At 34.4% G+C, this 22,664-nt stretch overlaps 5 protein-coding genes across 8 annotated transcripts; 2 read left to right on the top strand and 3 right to left on the bottom strand.

The window, feature by feature from the left end:
* Window positions 1-19: 19 nt before the first annotated feature.
* Window positions 20-4,110, bottom strand: LOC129575767 (cilia- and flagella-associated protein 57). The gene is made up of 11 exons (XM_055459769.1): window positions 3,760-4,110; window positions 3,555-3,696; window positions 3,391-3,507; window positions 2,913-3,325; window positions 2,538-2,842; window positions 2,398-2,462; window positions 2,069-2,316; window positions 1,909-1,978; window positions 1,715-1,824; window positions 401-1,625; window positions 20-314 (listed from the first exon to the last, which is right to left on the bottom strand). The coding sequence occupies exons 1-11, from the start codon at window positions 3,947-3,949 to the stop codon at window positions 20-22; spliced, it is 3,180 nt and encodes a 1,059-aa protein (XP_055315744.1). The 5' UTR covers window positions 3,950-4,110.
* Window positions 4,111-7,281: 3,171 nt separating this feature from the next.
* LOC129575732 (GDP-L-fucose synthase) lies at window positions 7,282-9,136 on the top strand. Of its 2 annotated transcripts, none has more exons than XM_055459706.1 (6): window positions 7,282-7,397; window positions 7,679-7,849; window positions 7,950-8,064; window positions 8,125-8,253; window positions 8,386-8,749; window positions 8,823-9,136. In XM_055459706.1, the coding sequence occupies exons 2-6, from the start codon at window positions 7,719-7,721 to the stop codon at window positions 9,062-9,064; spliced, it is 981 nt and encodes a 326-aa protein (XP_055315681.1). In that variant the 5' UTR covers window positions 7,282-7,397; window positions 7,679-7,718; the 3' UTR covers window positions 9,065-9,136. The 2 variants fall into 2 exon arrangements, with proteins under 2 accessions (XP_055315681.1, XP_055315679.1); XM_055459704.1 differs by having other exon boundaries at window positions 7,331-7,478.
* Window positions 9,137-11,692: 2,556 nt separating this feature from the next.
* On the top strand, window positions 11,693-16,079 carry LOC129575734 (dual specificity protein phosphatase 18). Of its 3 annotated transcripts, XM_055459710.1 has the most exons (4): window positions 11,693-12,049; window positions 12,176-12,360; window positions 14,279-14,674; window positions 14,966-16,079. In XM_055459710.1, exons 2-4 carry the CDS (start codon window positions 12,227-12,229, stop codon window positions 15,153-15,155), a joined length of 720 nt encoding a protein of 239 aa, XP_055315685.1. In that variant the 5' UTR covers window positions 11,693-12,049; window positions 12,176-12,226; the 3' UTR covers window positions 15,156-16,079. The 3 variants fall into 3 exon arrangements, with proteins under 3 accessions (XP_055315685.1, XP_055315684.1, XP_055315683.1); XM_055459709.1 differs by having other exon boundaries at window positions 11,693-12,360; XM_055459708.1 differs by lacking the exons at window positions 11,693-12,049; window positions 12,176-12,360 and adding an exon at window positions 13,339-13,990.
* Window positions 16,065-18,271, bottom strand: LOC129575725 (mitochondrial-processing peptidase subunit beta-like). Its single transcript, XM_055459697.1, has 4 exons — window positions 18,082-18,271; window positions 16,775-17,675; window positions 16,506-16,712; window positions 16,065-16,436 (listed from the first exon to the last, which is right to left on the bottom strand). The coding sequence occupies exons 1-4, from the start codon at window positions 18,133-18,135 to the stop codon at window positions 16,207-16,209; spliced, it is 1,392 nt and encodes a 463-aa protein (XP_055315672.1). The 5' UTR covers window positions 18,136-18,271; the 3' UTR covers window positions 16,065-16,206.
* Window positions 18,272-18,392: 121 nt separating this feature from the next.
* On the bottom strand, window positions 18,393-20,345 carry LOC129575726 (mitochondrial-processing peptidase subunit beta-like). Its single transcript, XM_055459698.1, has 4 exons — window positions 20,191-20,345; window positions 19,064-19,961; window positions 18,792-18,998; window positions 18,393-18,726 (listed from the first exon to the last, which is right to left on the bottom strand). The coding sequence occupies exons 1-4, from the start codon at window positions 20,239-20,241 to the stop codon at window positions 18,497-18,499; spliced, it is 1,386 nt and encodes a 461-aa protein (XP_055315673.1). The 5' UTR covers window positions 20,242-20,345; the 3' UTR covers window positions 18,393-18,496.
* Between the last annotated feature and the right edge of the window lie 2,319 nt (window positions 20,346-22,664).

Genomic DNA, 22,664 nt, shown 5'->3' with positions numbered 1-22,664 from the left:
TTTCTTTTCTTTTCAAAATTTAAAACTTTTTCACTTGTGCTCTTTTGATCGATTCTAGATAATATATTCTTTGAGTTAGGGAACCGTTCGTTTGCTTCAATTTATCTATTTCGGATAGCAAAAACAAATTTTCTTTAATTAGCTTCATTCGATCAGAGTGTCCAGTCACTTCATCCTTTTCTTCAATTTTCGCTTGTTTTACTACTTTCTTAGGCATAAATTTAGTGGTCGCAAGTTCATTTTCCATGATGGCAACTTCATCCTTAATCTCAAGTTTATTCGAAATTGCGATCATTTGTTTTGATGATACATGTCTGTGGGAGCAAAAAAAAAAATTGTTCCAATTTTCAAACCAAGTTAACAATAAAAACATATTATCAATAAATCAATGAATGTATACCGCTTGAACAATTTCATCGCAATTTCCTTCAATTTAGGTAAATCTTGTATGTGTTCCATCATATAGCAAATATCCGCAAGGATTCGTTTGATTATGGTTTGAACATGAAGGTTCTTGATCTTTTCGGTGTTTAAATCATTTGCAATTGCTTTCGATCGATTCCGCAGTAATTGAATTCTGATATTCAAATCATCAATTTTCCATAAAAGATTTTTCTTTAAATTCTCAATTTCACTGAATTTACGAATGCTTCGTTTAATATCCTCATCAAGTGGTTTAATTTGAGCTTCCAATTGAATGGCCCTTTCATTAAGAAATTTTTTCATCTTTTCCATTGTAGCATTTTTTTCCAGTGATTCTATCAAACGAACTTCCTTTTCACAAACTATTTTATTCCGAATGTCAATTTCTATTTGTAATTCGGACATATTTTGTTCTAATTGGCAAATGTATTTTTTATTTTTGCCAAATTCATCAAGTAAAAGGGAAATATCACTGCGCAATTGATCGCAAACTGTAGAAGTACTGTCATTCTTTTTGGTTAAAATGCTGGCCTCAGTTCTCCACTTTAACAAATCATCATTGGACTCTTTCAGCATAGTCTCATAGTTCAACTTTATTTTAGCCACCACTCGATCGTTATCCAAGTTCAATTGGGTACAATAGTGGAAAAATTCTTCCTTTTTCGTTTGAATTTCATCAACAAGCGTTTGTATTTGATCTTGTCGTTTGCTCATTTCTTCTTTAAGACTAATTCCGAATGTTTCGATGGTCTCTTCGAGACAATTGGCAGCTTTTTGCAGTTTCTGTTCATAATCATCTTTTAAATTGTCTATTTTCACCTTTAATTCAGTTGATTTGTCCAATTCAGTTAAAATTTTCTCGTTAAGCTTAGCCTCCAATTGGATAATAGCTGTAGAATGTTCCGAATCTCTTTCTTCAATGGCCGATTGAATAATATTTCGCTCTTCGAGGTATTTTAATTCTAGCGATTGGCGTTCTTCTTTTAACTTTTTTATGGTTTTCTCATATTTTTCAGATGTTTTCTGCAGCTCAAGAGATTGCATCTTCTTTGCATGTTCTAATTCGAATGAATGCTCTGAGAGTTGTTGATTTAAACGTGCTTCTAACGTTTCTATTTGTTCGATTTTCTCTATCAGATCATATCGTGGCACAATAATATCCGAACATTTGCCATGATCAATGTCAACGGGAGCTGTTTTGCCTGAAAATAGGTTTTTGTTCTGCACTCTTTTGTGAACAACACAGTGTTGAAATAAATATCGTGTGATATTTCTGGGACAATGGACAAACCTTCTGTATTTAGAATAACCCAAATGATTAGAGTACCATCCTCGGAACCAACCACCAATAGTCGATCATCGAAAGTAATTTTCATGCATGAAATTGCATTGCTAAAGAATCTATATCATAAAACGTGTCGAGAATCTATATCAAAAACACCAAATTTGTGTGAGAAAGAGAGAAACGGAAATAAGAAATTCAACCTGTATCTTGTACATGTTCCGCCGCCAGCTTCTAAAAATGGAACTTGTATATTGTATAGATTCCCTGTTTCTACAATAAGAGAAATTAAATTGACTATCGAAATAAATTTATTGAAAATTAAAAGGTATGGTAATACATCTTTAAATTGAAACTCCTCACCTGTGCCAACGAACAACATCATGTCTGATCTTGCTAAAGCAATTTGTGTTAATGGAATACCTGCGCTTGGGTCAATTTCTCGTATTATATCCGAGTTGTGGATTTCGCGAAATAAACCAGTGTTAGTACACACATAAATTGATGTGTCTTGAGTAAGTGCTAACGAACGAAATGCCGTTCCCTTTTCAACCGATTCATTGACACGTGTTCTAGTAGTGACACACCATTGATAGATGGCTCCTTCAGACCTGAAGAATATTCAAAATATGGAAAATATTCGATTTGTATACAAAACATAAAAAAACTCTATTTTTAGTATAATTATTTACCCAGATGACACCAAAAATTTATCATCAATCGACCAGGACATGCTCAATACCTTTCCATTGTGACCCTAAAACAAAAACCAAATCAAATTGAATCTATTGATTGATTCGGTTACATAGGTCAAATGCGTGGTCAGATTCACTTGTAAACATCCTAAAATGGTAAATGAAAACACCGATGTAATGGTTATAAGGCTGCCGTAGGCACAAGCTAGCAGATGTCCCTGATGTGAAAAAACGACTTCATCACAATTGGGAAAATCAAATGCTTTAACTGTTTTCATTGTGCTCAGAAGAATTTCCATTAAATGCAATCTATCAGAGAATCCAATGGCAACGAATAGTCCACTCGGATGCAACGCCAAAGCAGTGATATCGTACTGATATTTTTTTACTAATTCCACTTTATTCACTTCATAGTTCCAAATTCGAACAGTAAAATCTTTGGCTAATAATTAGAGAAAAGAAAAAGAATAGACAAAAGAACAAACAAGAGAAAATAGTAACAGTATACTTACAAGCGGTCATGATAATTGGCTTCCAAGAGCATATCGACATAGAAATTATGCTTGCTATATGTAATGGTTCTCCTAGCATAACAAAATCCAGATTTTGCAATGTAATATTCTCGGGATCGAACAATTTCGAAATATAAATTTGACTATGAAATGTAGTGACAATAACTGAATCCATTTGAGCATTTACTGATACATTGGTGATTTTGTATGAATCCACTGAATACAAATCAATAGGTATTTTGATAATTGAGCGTCTTGTGTATCGAGCATACGATTTCTCCTTTTCGAACACAAACAGTCGATTGAACTGTGCGTAACAGAATCCCCTTTCGAAATTAGTAAGACAGTTTACATCGGTTTCGTTTGTACCACTTGAGACTGGGTTCAATTTTAAATGGGATTGGTCACCATCGCTGCAAAATCAGATAAAATGACAGTCTTTATGAAAATAATTGTATTCAAAAGTCACAAATCATACCTCTCTTTGGCCTTTTCCAAGTCAAGCAAATGTACAGTGCTAGCGATGAAATTTTGCTTTGCATCGCCACCTTCAATGAATAACCTATAACAATAATAATAATAACCCATACAATACTTCAATTTATCGAAGGTCTTAACGTAATTCCAATATATTTCTCAAACAATTGATCGGTTGAAGTTCCTGCTACGAGTGTTTCTGCTGTCAGCCAAACTAATGATGTGATAATTTTATGCTCTCCGGACATCGTTCCAATTACACCGAAACTTTTATCCTGTCGTGTCATTAATTTAAACATAAACTTTCCTGTAAACATTGGTTAATGAAATGACTTGTACCTCTCAATAAATTAATAATTGTTCAGTTAACCTGCAACTGCTACTAGTCCAGCGTCACTTATATTACATGCTATTACATCTGCCGCCAACATCGGTTGATTGCCATTCGAAACTCGACCAATGATAACCGTTTCCGATTTATCAAAATAAAAGATAATCAAAAAGGCATCTGGTTCTTTACTTAAGATTGCCAATCCTCTGGAATCTTCGGTGAATCTCATAAATGAGACATCTTGGATTGGGACCTCATTCGGAATTTTTATACTCTTTTTCTTTTTCAATGAGTTTATATCATATGCATTTATAATACACCTTAAGACACGCGTAAATATAATATTATTATTCGTAAAAAGAATTTTAATAATTTATATTCAAAAATATTGCAAACTGTTACGTTTTCTTCACGTTATTCCATTCCGAAATAGCCAATAATTTTCTATTTGGGCTAACTACAATGATCTTTGGAATATGATTCACTGCCAAGCGAAGGAATTTTTGTTTATGAAGCTTGAAGTCATGTATCGCAATGACACCAGCAACCGGATAAATTACTTCTTGATTTTCCAGGAAATGAATATTTCCTTTTACATCTGACCGAAGCCCATATACACATTTCGGTTGTATTGTAATTGCCGGACCAGTCATTTTTATTATTTAAATTGACAATTATCCAATTTAACAAAGACCAATGAAGAAACTATGTTATGCCAGGAGTTGAACTTGTTTATCAAGTCGATTTATCGATCAAACAATGATGGTAAAAAATACACAGGATTGAAATACCACTACACTTGAAACTTGTATCACCTTGTATTGGACGTTGTCCATGAGCTAATTGACCGATTTTTACACCTTATTCGTTTGAATACGGTGTATATTTCCACTGAAATTACTTTCAGTAGTTGAATCTTCGGGAATATTCATTCTCCATCGGATTTGCCGAATCCATGAAACGGTTTGCATTCCATTGCTTGAAAACACCACACACTATGCCACGTCATCACTCTAACACCAAATTGAGAAAGCGATTTTTACACATATTCAATTCAATGCAGAATTTTTCGCCGGACAACCAACACATCCAACAGCCGCGGTAAACCGATTCTCGTTAATAGAAAATATTTTCGTATGAAATTATTTAAAAAAAAGATGTTTCGAAGACTGCGGAATCGACCACTCGATTTCTCAAATAGAATTTATGTTGCACTTCTAAAAAAACAAGAATATTGTGATACTCTTATCCATAAGTGGTTCAACTTTAGTCAATTATATTCCCGACCACTCAATTATATAACGGAAGACCGTATAAGATGGACCACCGGGTAAGATGGACTGCCCCAGAAATTTCTTACGAATGACATCCAAATTTCAAATTGACCATCGTCATGTTAATGATTCATCAGTAGCTAAGTTTTGAAAGCATGTGAGGAATAAAACGACCCTCTGTGTATGATGGAAAATTTTCGTCTCGAATTTTACCCACTAAGTTTCTCGCAAAATCGATCGGCAACTTTTTTAATGATATTTTTCTTGCCGGCGCTCAGGCGCTCCAATTTTTCTGCCATTTTGCACAAAGAACGTGTGAAGGCTTTATACCATTTGTGCTTTTTGCAATAATATGGAGCCGCCATGATTATTTACCAATCAATTGTACTGAAGTACAGTGTATATTTGAGTAAGTAACTTCTCCACTACTGCTTGAAAGCACAATGGTATAAAAATCTGCAAGAATTTACGTCTCGTTCTTTCAGCGCTCGCGCGCTTTCGGCGCCTCAGCGCCGTGGTGCGGCGCACCACTTGCGCCCTATCTTGGACAGGTCCTGGGTACTGGTTCTAATGGTATAACAGAATTTTCATTTTCACTTATGTATTGGCTATGAAATACAAGGTTTTATTGAAAATCCTCAAAAACCTTCAGAAGCTATGAGTGGTGTGAACACAGCTCTAGCTGCGCACACAGTTATATGTGTGTGCAAAGAAGAAGAAGCAGTATCGATACTCAGTTTGCATACGGACGCGTTATGTTCGTTGAGATTGAGAGTAGTGTATGTTTTTTTTTATTTGTAAAGTCGAGTATGTTTTTCAGTGATTTGGTCTAGGGGGTAGACACGGTTTTTAATTTCTTCTAATTTTTTCTAATATTTCTAATATTTTTCATATAACGTATACTTTCAATGCTGTCAAAATGTTTTTAATAAGTTCTAATATTTACTAATATGCTATTCGTGTCTATCCCTTCGGATTTTATTTTAGGAAAAAGAGGGAAAGTTTCTTCCGAAATAGTTGAAGTAGAGTAAGTATTTTGACTGTTTATGGCTATGACAAAAGCGAGTATGTTTCATAAACCTTTATTTGCGTTGAACAAAAGCTAACAAAATACATGTTAGTTTGGAATACCAATAAACAGGGGTATGTTTTTCTGTCTTTGGTTTTTGAAAAAATAGAGTTTGTTTGCATAAATGGTTAAAAATATTAAGTTCTATCGACGAAGAGTGTCAGGAGTTCATAAATGCCAGCATTGGAGAGAGAACTTGGTTGAGCTCCGCTCGCTGTATTAGCATGACCAAACAATGTACGCACAGAATAAAAAAATATATAAAAAACTTCACAGTAAAATCAACCAGAAAAGGATTTACGCGACAAATCGTGTAAAACGATAAAATATCGTATAATTTCAAGTAAAACAGTGAATTGGTCAATACTATTACCCGATGTACGAATCTGTCAAATGTACGCGACATCTTTGAAACATTGAAAATTACACGATATTTTAACGTTTTTACACGATTTGTCGCATAAATCCCGTTTTTGATGGATCATACTGTGTAGTTTTTTAAATTTTTTATTCTGTTTGTATGAATCAATGTATAAGAGTGAAATGTCATTATCACTGTTACTGTTACGTGCATGGAAAATAACACAGAAGAAATGCGACAACAAACGAACATTGCGAAATTACAACGCATCGGAGAGAGTGAGCGAATCTCTTTCACACAACAGCATATATTCATAACGTCCTGACACCAAATCAGTGCTCACAGAGAAAAAAACTTAATCTACTTTAACTATTTTTAAGTCGAAAGGAACTTACTCTTCTCATTCATAACAAAGTCAGTGAAACATACATTACTCTCAATCTCACCCATAGAAAGAATATTCTAATGTTTTGTCACATTTTACGAATTAATTGGCATTGAATAGAAAGTCTAAGGGCATGCATATGCATTTGATATCCCTTACACATTTATTAGATAATACAACATAAATATGCATTAAAATCTAATCCAAAAAATCTTCTCGTGATGGTTTATTATGCATTCAAAACAATATTTGGCGACATCTATATTACAATAGGCTTTCCAACTTGGAATTCGTATACTATATAAACTATTTGAACATCATTTTGAACAAGCCTCAACCAGAAAGTTAATGATTATTTATTTAAGAAATGTCGAGACTATTCTAATAAATTATTAAAGCCGATTCAACAATATATGAATTCTGAAGAATGAAGATTATCTCTAAATCTAAATCTAAATTAATGGAATTATAGAAATTATTGTGTTTTCAAGCCATATGTTTGAAATCATAGTCATATTGTAGAAACCTTATTGAACCCTGCAAAATGGGGCAATGGAAACTCAGAAAATCTGGCATATAGAAAGTGAGGTTTGTTTATTTTCGGTCGGCGTAATTATTTATTTAGTTTAAACTTTATTTGTAAATATATAGTTTTGAGCTTCATTACATGTAAGTCATATTCACAATGTTTGTAGGTCAATCAAATTTGTAAAACAACGTATTGATATGATAACGTTACCTTTTGAGGTTATTATATCTTTCAATATAAGTAATGTAAACACAATATTCTGCCTGTGTATACGTGTCGATAATACTTTGGCTTTAATTTTGTCCAGTTTTCAATAATTGATTTATTTCTTTCGAGACAGTCTTTTGTCGTAGTCGAGAAAATTATTCAAGTTTGCAAAGATGTCAACGAGAATTTTGGTCACTGGTGGCACCGGATTGGTCGGGAGTGCAATCAAATATGTTGTTGAAACGACCGAGAAACGCGGAGATGAAACATGGTTTTTCGTTGGTTCCAAAGAGGGAAATCTCACGTAAGCTCCAGATTTTCAACGATTCTGAACAAATTTTAAAGACTTTAGTTTGAAGTATGTGCCGATGTGTGTTCTTATTGAGTACTTATTATATTTTCAGAGATTTGCAATCTACACGGGAATTATTTGACAAGTATAAACCAAACAAAGTAATCCATTTGGCAGCAATGGTCGGTGGACTATTCCATAATATGAAAAATAATTTAGATTTTTTGGTATGCACTCAGCTCAAATTGGATCAATGATTTAAAACTAACTAGACTTTCTTTTTCTAGAGACAAAATATGTTAATTAACGATAATATTCTTCTTGTGTGTCATGAGTTCAATGTGGAAAAAGTCGTTTCCTGTTTATCCACCTGCATATTTCCGGACAAAACCACCTATCCAATTGACGAAACAATGGTATTAACTCGTAACGTTCTTTACACATCGGTTTCTGCCATATCATGATTTCGAATCATTCTTTTATGTTTGCTATTTGAGTCTTGATTTAAATAAGATGATACAATCAGTCTGTTTTTCCTTTCCATTCAGATTCACAATGGCCTGCCTCATGATTCGAATTTCGGATATAGCTACGCAAAGCGATTAATAGATGTATTAAATAGAGGCTATTTTGAACAACATAATCGCTTATTTACTTCGATCGTTCCATGCAATATTTATGGGCCAAACGATAATTTTAGCCCCACTGCAAGTCACGTAATCCCAGGGATGATTCAACGGTTATATAACCTGATTAACGACAGCACCACTAACACTCCCCAAGAGGAACGCGTGTTTACGGTATATGGCACTGGAAAGCCATTACGCCAATTTATATATTCACATGATCTAGCAAAATTAGCAATTTGGACACTGCGAGAATATGATAGCGTATCACCAATCATTTTATCAGGTATTTAATTGTGCGCAAAATGGAAATATTCGCATTGATTGCTAATTCCTTTTTGTTTTGTTCAACGCTGCAGTCGATGAAGAGGATGAAGTGACTATTGAATTTGTAGCTAGATCGATAGCAAAGGCATTTGATTTCAAAGGACGTATTGAATTCGACACAACCAAAGCAGATGGTCAATACAAAAAAACGGCTTCAAATAAAAAATTGAGATCATACCAACCAGATTTTCAATTCACCAAATTCGAAGATGCTATCAAACACACGGTCGATTGGTACCTACAATCCAAAAGCCAGAATGCCATAAGAGAATAGTATTTCAGGCAATTTATGTTAATTTTGAATGAAATCAATTTATTTCAAATAAAGTTCAAAATTTGTTTAAAATGAGTCGATTTTTATTTATGAATTATGACTATGAATTGGATTTACTATTTTCAAATGTTATGGGTTATGCATAATTTCCTTTCATTCATGGCGAACCGTAATCAATTATACCAGATTGTATGGTTTAGGTCAACTTTACATTGTCTAATTTGGTTACAGCCGTTTAAAATTCAATATTTGTATTTGTAGGCAGAATTTAGCTTATCAAAATATTTGGAAGCCGACAATAAAATGGGACTGCTCAAAATTAAAAAAAAACGTACACAAAAAATATTATCTTCGATATACCTTTCGTATCAGTTCACAGTGATTCGACATAAGTGATGTTGATCATTGAGCATTTGTGTGATCGTTTTGCATACAGTTTGCAAAATGTATATGCGAACGCATAGCAAATGAAACGCTATGTGTTAATCCATAGTCAATGTGTGCAAATGTATGAATCCTTTTTTTTGTGTGCGGTTGGTCGATTTTTAGGTGTGAATGCATTTCCTGTGCCTGCGAGCCAGGGGCTTTCTAGCGACACATCATTCATACCAGATGTCTTCTAAAGAAAAATTTTCGAGAATGTTCGAAATTGCCGGTATATATAGGTGTTCAGTCGCCGTTGCAAGCCATTTCCGTGGTTATGAATAAAAAAAGCTTTAATTCAAATTACATTTCTGGCTGGCGCCGTCAAAACGCAAGATTGATTCATGAAAATGATCTTGGAGGTGGAATGTTTATTTTTCAAAATTAAAAGCTCATGTTTCATATGTTCTCGTTTTATCTTAGTCGAAACGGAAGCGTTTGATATACTAACGTATCAAAGCGCAACTTAGTCGCAAAACATAACTAAACATAACGAAACAAGAAACAAAAACTCAAAGGAATATTTGGTATCGATAATTCTGGAAGTTTTGACACACAAACACATTACGGAGGACGATAGTCCGACAAGTGACGCTCCATACACTGTGCATTCCAAGCCAAATGTCAAAAATGCCAGTTTTTGCATCACGACTATATATACAGTGGGTATGCTATTTTCTCAGGACACTATTTGAGCCCCGGCATGTTAGGTACCGTTGGAAAGGTAATAGTCTAGTGCCTAAATAGTCGAAAACACCATATCCCTCATGCCTGAAGTGTGGTCTAGTCAAAGATATAGTGGTCGCAAAATTTCGATAAATTTCCAAATCTATACCCATATTCCACGAAGGGGGTACTCAGGGGGTCGTATGAGCTGTCCAAGAGAAGTTCCACCTCGCCACCTTTCCAACGGCGGTCTAAGCGCCCCGATTGGTCTAAAATTGAAAAAGTTATAGGCATTGGCAGCTTGACTATGGTTTTCTATGAAATTATCGATTTGGATGTGCGTCAGTTTGTCCGTACTTTTTTTTGACATTTTTCAACTTGCATTATTCGCACTGAAAGTGATATTTTTGTTCGAAATACACGCGAAATACAAATCTGACGATGTTTTGGTCTTAGAAAACTGCTATTTTTTCGTGAAAATAATGGGAGTCTACGAACATTCCCAAAAGAAACGGCCAATATGTTTATACGCTGTCTATCCGCCGAAAATACACTACAATATATATTCACGCTTATTGGACGCCGAATTCAATATATATTCTAGTGTATTTTCGGCGTATTCTTCAGCGTGAAACATATTGAAACATATTCAGGCGCCCTCTGATGGCCATGAATGCATTCATTGATTCAATATGTTTCACGCTGAAGAATACACCGAATATACACTAGAATATATATTGAATTCGGCGTCCAATAAGCGTGAATATATATTGTAGTGTATTTTTGGCGGATAGACAGCGTATGAACATATTGGCCGTTTCTCTTGGGTTTGAATACCCAATTCGTTGTTATTTTGGTCGTAAACCAATATTTCTGCATCTGAATCCTGAATGTTTGAAATTGATACAATTGCTTCAACACTCCTTTTATGTTCATATTGAAATTTTATCGCATTTTATAATGAGAAATTAAAGAGAAATGGGACTTTTATGATGTTAGTGGAAATTTGCTATTTCCAAAGTTTGTGAAGTATGGATGCAAATGTTTTTAGAAAAAACCGCTATTTTCTGATGATAAGACATTTTTTTGGCAAAGGTGTATTTTCCTCCGAAAATAATTGCCTCAAAAAGTAGTGATATCAGATTAAAAACCTCTAGACGAGGTTGAAATAGAGTGACGCTCCTGTGCGTGGATTTACCACCCAAAAAGACTGATATCATTTTGAGTGACGCTAGGACGCGGTATTATCTCTGGATACGAAGTTCATAAGTGTTTTTTGCATTCACTATTGTGAAAATTGATTCACAATAAGGAACAATATCGCGTCACGACTTTTGAATTTAGTCAAAATTTCAAGCGTTTTGCTGAGTAAAAGTCGTGACGCGATATTGTTCCTTATTGTGAATCAATTTTCACAATAGTGAATGCGAAAAACACTTATGAACCTCGTATCCAGAGATAATACCGCGTCCTAGCGTCACTCAAAATGATATCAGTCATTTTGAGTGGTAGATCCATGCACAGGAGCGTCACTCTATTTTAACCTCGTCTAGAGGTTTTTAATCTGATACAAATTTCATGTAAACGCACACGTGTATATGAGTTTTCTATTTGACTCCACAATAAGACCAGTCAAATGATACATATGAATGAACGTTTCAACCCGACAATTTCGTTCGCGACGAAAATCATACTCATTCGTACGCAATGCGATCTTGGCAAATATATATAGGAATGTTGTTTTCACTATAGTATCTTCACAACTGAGCGCAGTAGGCAAAAGTGTTTGCTACTTATATTTTGGTGCGACGCTAATTATACAGTTTGTTTTGAAAGAGTACACAGAATTATGTCAAGTGAATTGGGAGCTATTCGCAATATTGTTATCGAATTTTTGTAAATAGACAAAACAATTATATCAGAAAATTTAATAAATTTTTGATTTATAAATAAATTGACTAAAAAAAATTATTTAAAAACAAAAGGAAATGAATTGATTGGCAAAACATATTAAACTTATAGGAAATATATTGAAAATTGGTGAATTCTCAAAACGAACTGTTCAAAAAAAAAATGAAAGTACTACAATCGGCTAAGACAGAATCTGCCGTATGCAATGAGTGTGAAAAAAATGAATCCAATGCATTCGATCAACACAAAACAAATGTAATTCAGGATCTGTTAAAAACTCACAACAATGATGAAAGGTAAATATCATATTGATTTTAATTTAAAATCTATTAATTCTATTATGTTGTAAAAATTATCAAAAGAAAATTGACGCATGTTTATTTAATGTCATGTTGGGAAGTTGTAGATGTTGTGGCACAAGAAATTATCACTTAACAATCCATTAACATTGTGCAAGTGTTTCTGATCTAATAATCAAATTATGTTTTGTTTTGATGTGTGATGAGCGTGAGAAATGAAAAAAATCGTCTCAAAACGTTTATAGACGTAGATGAAAAAAACGCGTATAAAAAATGTCAACACCATATGGTTTATACTCATATCTATTGACTGGATCGAGAGGAGAGTATGTGAAAAAATTCTAATATATTTTGAAAGAGGAGAGTATGTTTTCTGATGATTCTGTTGGCGTTAAAGAAGAGTATATTGTAGTACCGTCTAGCCTCTGCGGTCTTCACGGTTTTCGCGCAACTGATAGGAGATAACAACATGGTGTCTTCGGCAAAGTTGTAGCACTCGAGGTCTTCTATAACATTGCTGAAGACATCTATCTCTTATCTCTTATCAGTTGCGCGCAAATCGCGCACATAAAAAAGCAAATTTTATATAGAACTTTTTTTTTCTTATCATTTTTCGCGCTTTCCGCGGAACTAATAAGAGATAAGAGATAACTGACTTCAGCAATGTTATAGAAGACCTTGAGTGCTACAACTTTGCCGAAGACATCAAGTTGTTATCTCTTATCAGTTCCGCGGAAACCGTGGAAAACCGCGAGGACCCGCCAAAAATGAACATACTCGCCTTTAACCATTTTTGAGTCGAAAGAAACTTACTCTTCTCTTTCATAACAAAGTCAGATGAACTTACTCTCCTCTCGATCTAGTCAATAGATATGTAAATATCTATGACAGGGTTTTAAAAAAATTGAAAAATTGAGTTAGTTTCCGAATAATTTCTATGTATAATATTCCATTCCTATAAGACAGCGCTCGATTTAAATCAGCTTGTTAAACAATTTTAAGAATCAAACGTGTTGTTCTGAAATGAGTCATGTTAGTGGCATTCAGTAACCAAAATACATAAGTATTTGAATGCGGTGAAAATTCGATTTTCGTTTTCAGTTTTCTTTAAACATTTATGAATATTATTGCTGATGCGTCGATGGCCTTAAAGGAATTTCAAATGTCAATGTGTATGCGATATTTTGTTGTAGTAAGCATCTTTGTGCTGCCAATTTTACGCGCAAAATTGTTTCCGAAACAAAACAAAAACAACGAAGATCTCGCTATTCAATAACTTAACGCTGTATGAATGTTGTGCAATCTATAACGACCTCTGCCCGACATTCCACTGCTGACAATGCCGTATGAAAATGAATACGCAAAATACATATATCTGAGACACTCTACGGCACCATATATGTAATAACTTTACTGTCAAATTAGTAGGCGATCGGGAATGTTCAAAACAAATAAAAAGACGGAAAATATGTTGACACACGGGCGAAAATATGCGCGCCGAATATGAAAATCAGTTGATTTTTTTTTGTATGTTTTTTTCGGCTCACATCTTTTCGTTTTATTTATTTATTCTACAACCGAGTTCAATCTTCGGACGATCTTTTTGCTGCGCACGAGCAACGGCTTGGTTAGTACTCAACGTATAGCGTATATTGTAATGAAGTAATATGATTCGGTCGAAATGAAGATAACGTCATAATCATTTGATGACGGATCTATGACGAAAAACAAATTCGCCGAGCTCGACTCACACACATTTGTAGTAATGAAAGTTTGAAAAATGCTATTATTAATACCAATAGTCCATGATAATATTTAACTAATTTGCTCCATGACGATGAAATCGAATCAGTTGAATTGGTTTAAATTATTATATGAATCGAATATTCATTAACATCGATTTTCTTTGAAACAGTTTGAAATCACACATCCGTCTGCCTGGGATTTCGGAAATTTTGCCATCACTGTACTTATGCGGAGCTGGCGTAGCTATTCCAGTATTTTTAGAAAAACTCGGTATAACTTGTGTGATAAATGCAGCGCCTGAATTGCCCGAAACACCGTTGCCGTTGATTGATGGCTCCAAACCAGTGTATCTTCAAGTACCCGTATTAGATAAAAGTGATATTGACATCAGCAATTACTTTGATGAGGTGTCCGATCTCATCGAACAAATACGTCAAACGAATGGTAAAACGATGGTACACTGTGTGGCCGGTGTGAGTCGATCTGCATCATTGGTTCTCGCCTATTTAATGAAATACTGGAAGATGTCTTTAAAAGGTGCATTCGAATTAGTTCGAACAGCTAGGTGATTATGATATGAAAATGTTTTTGAGTTAGAATAAAAATTAGTTTTTACACCTTTTTCTATTGATAAATGCATATCTTGCACATTTTAGATGTTTCTGGCATAGCTTTCCATTTTTTCTTCCTTGATTTTCATTTTCAGAGTATCTTTTTCTTAGAGAAATATTTTCTCAAGTTTTTTTTTTTTAAATAAAAGCTTTTAGTTATTTTTCGGTCATTTTTCACATAAATAATATGATAAGTACTGTGAAAAATTAAATATTATATTGTTTTTCTTTTCATTCCTTTGCAGACCACAGATTAGACCGAATATAGGATTTGTTCGGCAATTGATTTTTTATGAAGAAAAACTGTTTCAAAAAGTAACCGTGACGATGGTATTCAAAGAATCACTTGGATGCGAAATACCTGACATTTACGAAATGGAATATCAAGCTCTCGAAATATTTTACCATAAACATAGACATCTAAAGTTACGATGATAGATTCAATCCAATTTCAAAAGTCATTAGGAGATTGAAGTCACTTATATATAAATTCTTTTAGAGTGGTTTTATTCAATAATAAATACCTTCGTTTATTCCTGTGTCCCTCATGTTTCAAAAAATAATATAAATAATTTATTTCTAATACATACATACGCGTCGGTGAATACAGAAGTGTTTGAACTAAAGCGTAACATAATTTTTTTCCTCTTAAAAACGCAAAATGAATCGTCGCTTCAATAGAAGGGTAACAAGAAAAATATGGATTTTGTATGTGGTTTTTTACAGGTGGGCGGAGTAAGAGAGTATAATTCATACTCTTATTCTTACTCCCATACAAACGGTAAATGAGTATGTCTCGACATACTCATTTTTTTCAGAAAGAGTAACTCTACACCTACTCATTTTCCGACTCGATTTCCGACTTATTTTCTTACTCAATTGTGTATATCTCGACAAACTCATTTTCAAAATGAGTGAGTATATACTCGCAAATTCGCCCACCTGTATGGTTTTTTGTGTTTTTCGCAAAAATAATAAGAGATAATGAGTTGGTGTGTTCAGCAAAGTTTTGGGATTTGACCAATTCTATAACTTTTTCGAAGATAAAACATCGTTTACTCTTATCATTTTCGCGGAAAACACAAAAATCCGCATTCAATATTCCCATTTTTCATGTTACGCTTCTATTGAAGCGACAATTCATTTTGCGTTTTTAAGAGAGAGAAAAATGCATGTTGCGCTTCAATTCAAACACTTCTGTATTCCCATTTTTATTCTCACCGACACATATGCAACTATTAAAAACATTTGTTAAAAACAACGTCTTTAATTGTTTTAAATTGGTAAGAAAAAAAAACCAATTCACAAAAATTGTTGGGGTTTGAAATTAAAATACAAACAGAATATTGTTGACAGGAATCGCAAGTATAGTATTTATTATTTTAATTAGGTTAATAAGATTTTCCATGTCGCCCATCAACTGATTGTATTCCGTTGACTGGATGCAAAATGGTCGACTTTATGTTCAAAATATTTTATTTACATCTTAAACGCGAGCCCAGTACATTCTTGTTCGGATGTTAACGTAATCGGTAAGGTTTTCAACTGGACCAACGGCAGAGAGCACTGGACATTTATTATTTGTGTATTTATCAGTAATATCGCGTACAGTTTGGTTGGACAAATTTTGAATGGTCGCTACCAACTCGTTTAACGGTGTTCGGCGTCCTGTAGCCAAAATTGATCGGCCAATGTCTTCGCAATTCCCTTTGGAGGCTATTAGTTAAAAAAAAAAAACAAAATTAAACATTTGCATAAAATTATTATAAGGCATAATTTGCTCACTGCTTTGTTCAGCCAATAGTTTCGTGATCAAACGATTTTTGGCTTGGTCAAGTTCGGCATCAGTGATGCTGTAGCTGACTCGATGCCATGCTTCCAAAACAGCCTTTGAGATGTGCTCACATTGCAATGGTTCGCAAACTGAATACACACCAAATAGTCCGGTGTCGCTATATGTAATATTAAAGGCTTGATAACTATGGCAAATTTCTGGAATATGGAAAAACTATTTAGAAGATTTTCATACAAAAGAATAAATTTAATCAATTTACCGTATGTTGAATTTTCTCCAAGCTTGCCCTGGGAACGATCGTACGCACCAATTGCGCTGGTGGCAACAAGCAATGGAATTCTGTCCGGACTGTTCCATCCTGGTCCTTCAACGGCCAATGCAAAATAGGCGTATGGAAGTGAGTCATCACGAAGACGAACTTCCGATCCAGTATAACGGCATCTTGACAAAACCGGTGGTTCGCCGTCGAATGTATCGTCCAATTTGCCAAGATTTAGTTCAGCCAACTGAAGCAGTTCATTTTGTTTCACACCACCTGATGCAGCTAGCACGGTGCGAGATGCCTTATAATGGGTATCGATATAGTATTTCAAGTCCTTTGATGTTAATGAGAGAACATTTTCTCTTGGACCCAAAATGGTTTGGCCCAATGGTGTTCCTTGATAAGCTATTGCGTGCAAATAGTCGTTGACAACGTCTTGGACATTGCTTTCGATTTCTTCAGAATCTCTCAAAATTTTTTGCCGTTCATTTTCAATATCGGTTTCATCCAATTTTGGATTTTGTACGGCATCCGATAAGATTTCGACAATTTTTGGTACATCCTTATTCAAGCAGGTGGCATAGAATGCGGTTTGTTCCCGGTCAGTAAAAGAATACAAACGAGCACCCAAGCTGGCAGCTTCGGATTCCAAATTTGCCTTCGCACGTTTAGCTGTACCTTTGAATGTTAAACGTTGGATAAAATTTGCGGCACCATTGTTCTGGGCTTCTTCATAGCGTGCACCGGCATCAAGCCAAATTCCAACAGTAGTGGTTTCACTAGTAGTGGTTTGACAAGCTACACGAATATTGTTAGTCGTAGAGGTAAGTTCAGTTGGGGCGCTTGTGGTCAATGCAGCTTGATAATCACCACTATGCGATGTTCCGCTCTTGAAACGCTGCAAATGGAAACAAACAGTTTACATATAACAAGTTCAATTCGAGTTGATATCAATCAATTCATTTTGTCAAATTGATGCTGCATGGGGTAATGCACGTATATTGTACAAATGACATGCATTTTAGAATCACATAATCACTAGAACATGTATTAAATTGGAGAGATGTCCCATTTAGTTGTAATTAATGTTTTTCGCATTCTATTAATAGAAAGAAACTAAGACAAAACAAGAATTCAAACATGGTCGAACACAGGCAACAATTATATAATAGTATGTGCCGTGAAGATGTCCGCCATTTTCAGTTTTTTTTTCACTTGAGAAGACACAGAAAATCAATGAATTTTCACTTAAAAGTTTATTTTTGTACGGCTAAAATATGTAAAAGCAATGTGACAAAATGTACCAGAGACAGTGCTCGAAAGCTAGGAGTCGACAATCTTAGGAGTCGCGATGCCATTTTTTGCCAAAAGGGAATGTATTTCTTATTCGTAATCTCCCAACCTCAATTGAAATTGTATCTGTCAACTTATTAATTTTTCCATGCAATACAGAACTGTCAAAAAATGTATTGGACATCATGACGTGCACACATGAGTGCGTTCATTCTTCAAAAATGTCGGTATCGGCTCGCATGTATTTCATACAATCTCCCTATCGCGTTATCAGCTTAAATGAATGTGTAAAACCAAAAATTCCAATTAATTCCAAATCCAATTTAATTTTAAATTGTTTTCTTTTATTTGGCATAGATGTTCGTTTAAAATTGGTTGTCTATTAACAAACACATAGACTATTTATATTTACACATTGACATGGTTTTATACACGAGCCCAGTACATTCTTGTACGGATGTTAATATAGTCAGTCAGATTTTCTACTGGTCCAACCGCGGAAATAACTGGACATTTATTGTTTGTGTATTTATCGGTTACATCACGCACAGTTTGGTTTGATACATTTTCAATAGATGCTGCCAATTCATTCAATGGTACACGACGACCGAATGACAAAATAGAGTTTCCGATATCCTCGCAATTTCCCTTTGTAGCTGTATATAGAAGTAACAATTGTAATTATATTTGGAATTAGATTATTTAATAAATGTTTGCTTACTGCTTTGTTGGTTCAACAATTGCGTGATCAAGCGGTTTTTGGCTTCGTCAAGTTCGGCATCAGTGATGCTGTAGCTGACACGATGCCATGCTTCCAAAACAGCCTTTGAGATGTCATCACATTGCAATGGTTCGCAGACTGAATACACGCCAAACAGTCCGGTGTCGCTATATGTTACGTTGAAGCCTTGGTAGTTGTGACAAATTTCTAGGAAATAAACGGGGTTTTTCAGTCTATTTGTGATCAAATTTCTTTTTCGAGGATTAACTAACCGTATGTTGAATTTTCTCCAAGCTTGCCCTGGGAACGGTCGTATGCACCAATTGCGCTGGTGGCAACAAGCAATGGAATTCTGTCCGGACTGTTCCATCCTGGTCCTTCAACGGCCAATGCAATATAGGCATATGGAAGTGAGTCATCACGAAGACGAACTTCCGATCCAGTATAACGGCATCTTGACAAAACCGGTGGTTCACCATCAAAGCTATTTTCCAATTTTGACAGGTGTTGTTGTGCCAATTGTACAATTTCATTGTGTTTCACACCTCCTGCAGCAGCCAAAACAATACGTGATGCTTTGAAATGCGTATCGATATAATATTTCAAATCATTTGGCGTAAGTGATTGGATATTTTCTCGGGGGCCCAAGACGGTTTGGCCCAATGGGCTGCCTTGGTATGCGGTGGCATGAAGGTAATCAAAGACAACATCTTGGACATTGCTTTCCACTTCGTCAGCTTCACGTAAAATTTCACTACGCACCTTGGCTAGATCTTCGCTGCTCAATTTCGGATTTTGAATAGCATCCGACAAAATTTCAACGATCTTTGGAACATCCTTTGTCAAACACGTTGCATAGATTGCACTTCGTTCACGTGATGTGGTCGAGAACAAACGTGCCCCCAAACTGGAGATGTCGGATTCCAAATCGGCTTGAGCGCGTTTCGTGGTGCCTTTGAAAAGCAAGCGTTGAACTAAGTTACCAGCACCATTGTTATTTGCTTCCTCGTAACGCGCACCAACGTCAATGAACAAACCAACAGTGGTTGTATCCGAATCTGTTGATTGTGATGCAACTCTCAAGTTGTTGTTGGCTACAGTCAATTCAGTTGGTATATTTAAGCTCGCTAATGCTGCTTGGAAATCGCCACTATGTGAACTCTTCAGGCGCTAGTTTCAAATGAAATGAATTATCATTGAAAAAAATACTTTATATCAAATGAATATCGAATGAAATTTTTGCAAATACACCAGTTTGACGGCGTGAAACTATTACATAACAATGTACTATTCTACTCGCCATTTCTACAACTTTCATATCTTCATTTTTGTGCTTCCACCACAAATCATTGGAATGATTTCTTGTTGAGAGGAAGTTATAGTAGGCTGATTTACTTACTTGAGAAATGGTCGTGAATTTTTTTGATATTCTCAACAATTTTGATGCCATTTTTACACAACCAAGAATGCAAATAGCTGAGAAGACTTTTTTATTTGATTTACAATGTCATTTTGAGCAGAGTCAAATGTCAAAACATCTGTTTTGAGTTCGTATGTAAACCGCACCTAATGACACTTCATATTTGCGGCAAAACTTTGAAATCGGAAATGTAAGTCAATTTTAACCATGTATTTTCGACAGAATTTGTTCGTGTAAAAATGCAAGTGACTATGTCACTCAGTTCATCAGCTTTTAAATGCAGTCGGCGTTATCTTCGTTTTCATTCTAGATTTCTACCGCGTATAGCATAATTTTTCAAATATATTGAATTTATTAAACGGACGATATTTAATCATTTGCTTTGAAATTTTCCTTCATTCAATTTATTTTTCAGCGACCCGATGTTTCGCCATCATTATTCATTAATTAATGATTATCAAGCTGTCATTTATTGAAAATAATTGAAAGTATGTAATGCTTGAAGCCAATTCAATCATTTTAAGCGTTGGAAACAAAAGTATCGATATATTTTTTCAGCGTCTGCTTCCAACCTTAATCAATTACAGTTGCACAAAAAGAAATACGATGAAAAATGTTTAAAAGTGGATCGAAAAGTATGCATATGCTCAAAAATCAGGCAAAAAACTAACCTGGTAAGCGACTCACTGAATGTTTAGAACAAAAAAGCACGCAATCTTATTCAATAATTAAAACTAGAAAAAAACTTACAGAAATAAATATGAAAACAAATGTTATATTCATGAAACCGGTGCAATGATCAGATTCGGTAATAAAAATAATTGATTTGTATGTGAAACACCGGCCACGGTGCGGTTTTGTATAATTAAACCACGGTCGTATGTATTAAATTATATTGAATAACGTGCTAAGGTTTTAATCAGCATAATATTAAAAAAGTGTGCATGTAAATTTAAACTTTAAATTCATTTTCGTAGTTTTTTAAAATTATTTATTTACTTAAAACAGAACAAAAGATAGCCGTATTGTTTTTTCCACACAAACAGTGAAAAACTAACAACAAAATATCATTTAAAAAAAAAGAGAATAGTCAAGAAATCAATTCGCGATCATTAAAAGGCGAGAGATGCACCTTATTGATAAGGAACAATACAAATGGCGTCACAACTGCATTTAATTATCAATAATTGATTATCTTGCTTCTGAATATCAGATCCATTAAAAAGAAATTGAATGAATTGGAAAATTTTATTGAAAATCTTAGAGAAAAATCACACATCATCATCATCACTGAGTCATGGTTGAAAGAAAAAGAAGTGAAGTTTTTTAATTTGAAAAACTATACAACTTTGAGTAACTGTAGCTAATCGTGGTGGTGGTATTATCATTTTTATAAATGAAAATATTAAATTCAATGTTATAAAGAACGAGCAATTCCATAAAAGTCATTTGATTATGTTTAATCTTACAGAGCAAAAAATCAAAATAGCTATTTTTTTTCGTTCTCCTGTCACTAATGCAGAACATTTCATTGAGATTCTAGAAAACATATTAGACAAAACTGATATTCTCATTTGTTTTGGTGATGCTAATTTTGATCTTTCAAAATCAAATGACACTGCAGTACAAAACTATATCGATACACTCAAAAACAACAATTACTTCGTAATGAACAACATCTTATATATCTACTAACTTTATGGAGTGGCACAAAGAAAGAAAATATTTAAAAAAAATTAAAATTTTGCAAATCAAGTACCTAAGAAATCTTTTTTATAATAAATATAGAGTAGGAAATATATCTACCGAAGACTTGTTCAAAGAACACAATATTTTACAATTTGAAAAAGTGAAAGATTTAGAAATGAACACTAATTTACACCACAGGCCATAAGTTTGGATACCCCTATGAAATATATTGTTTCTACGTTTTTTGAACATTTTCAGTTGAAATTTAGTATTGCATATGAAAATATATCGAAATTCTGACCGAATGGATGATTTGGAAGATAACATTTGGCCGGCCTATGGCCATCTTTTGGCCTTTGAGCTGTGGGAGCCAAAATCGAAGTCTTAAACGGGCCATCGGATGAAAAAGTTATATACGCCATTGGAAAGGTCTTGAAAAGTAGATGTGATTTGTGGTATTAAACATTAAAATCGGCCGGCGTTTGGCCAAGATATGGCCGTTATGGCGTATATAACTTTTTAATCCGATGGCCCGTTTAAGACTTCGATTTTGGCTCCCACAGCTCAAAGGCCAAAAGATGGCCATAGGCCGGCCAAATGTTATCTTCCAAATCATCCATTCGGTCAGAATTTCGATATATTTTCATATGCAATACTAAATTTCAACTGAAAATGTTCAAAAAACGTAGAAACAATATATTTCATAGGGGTATCCAAACTTATGGCATATAAAATCATAAACAAAAATTTGAAATGTGATATTC

The sequence above is a fragment of the Sitodiplosis mosellana genome, unplaced genomic scaffold (genome assembly GCF_009176505.1).
Source record: "Sitodiplosis mosellana isolate CC-2019 unplaced genomic scaffold, AAFC_SMos_1.0 Smas_scaffold_6167, whole genome shotgun sequence".
Classification (NCBI taxonomy): domain Eukaryota; kingdom Metazoa; phylum Arthropoda; class Insecta; order Diptera; family Cecidomyiidae; genus Sitodiplosis; species Sitodiplosis mosellana.
This window is presented reverse-complemented; position numbering and strand designations above follow the sequence as displayed.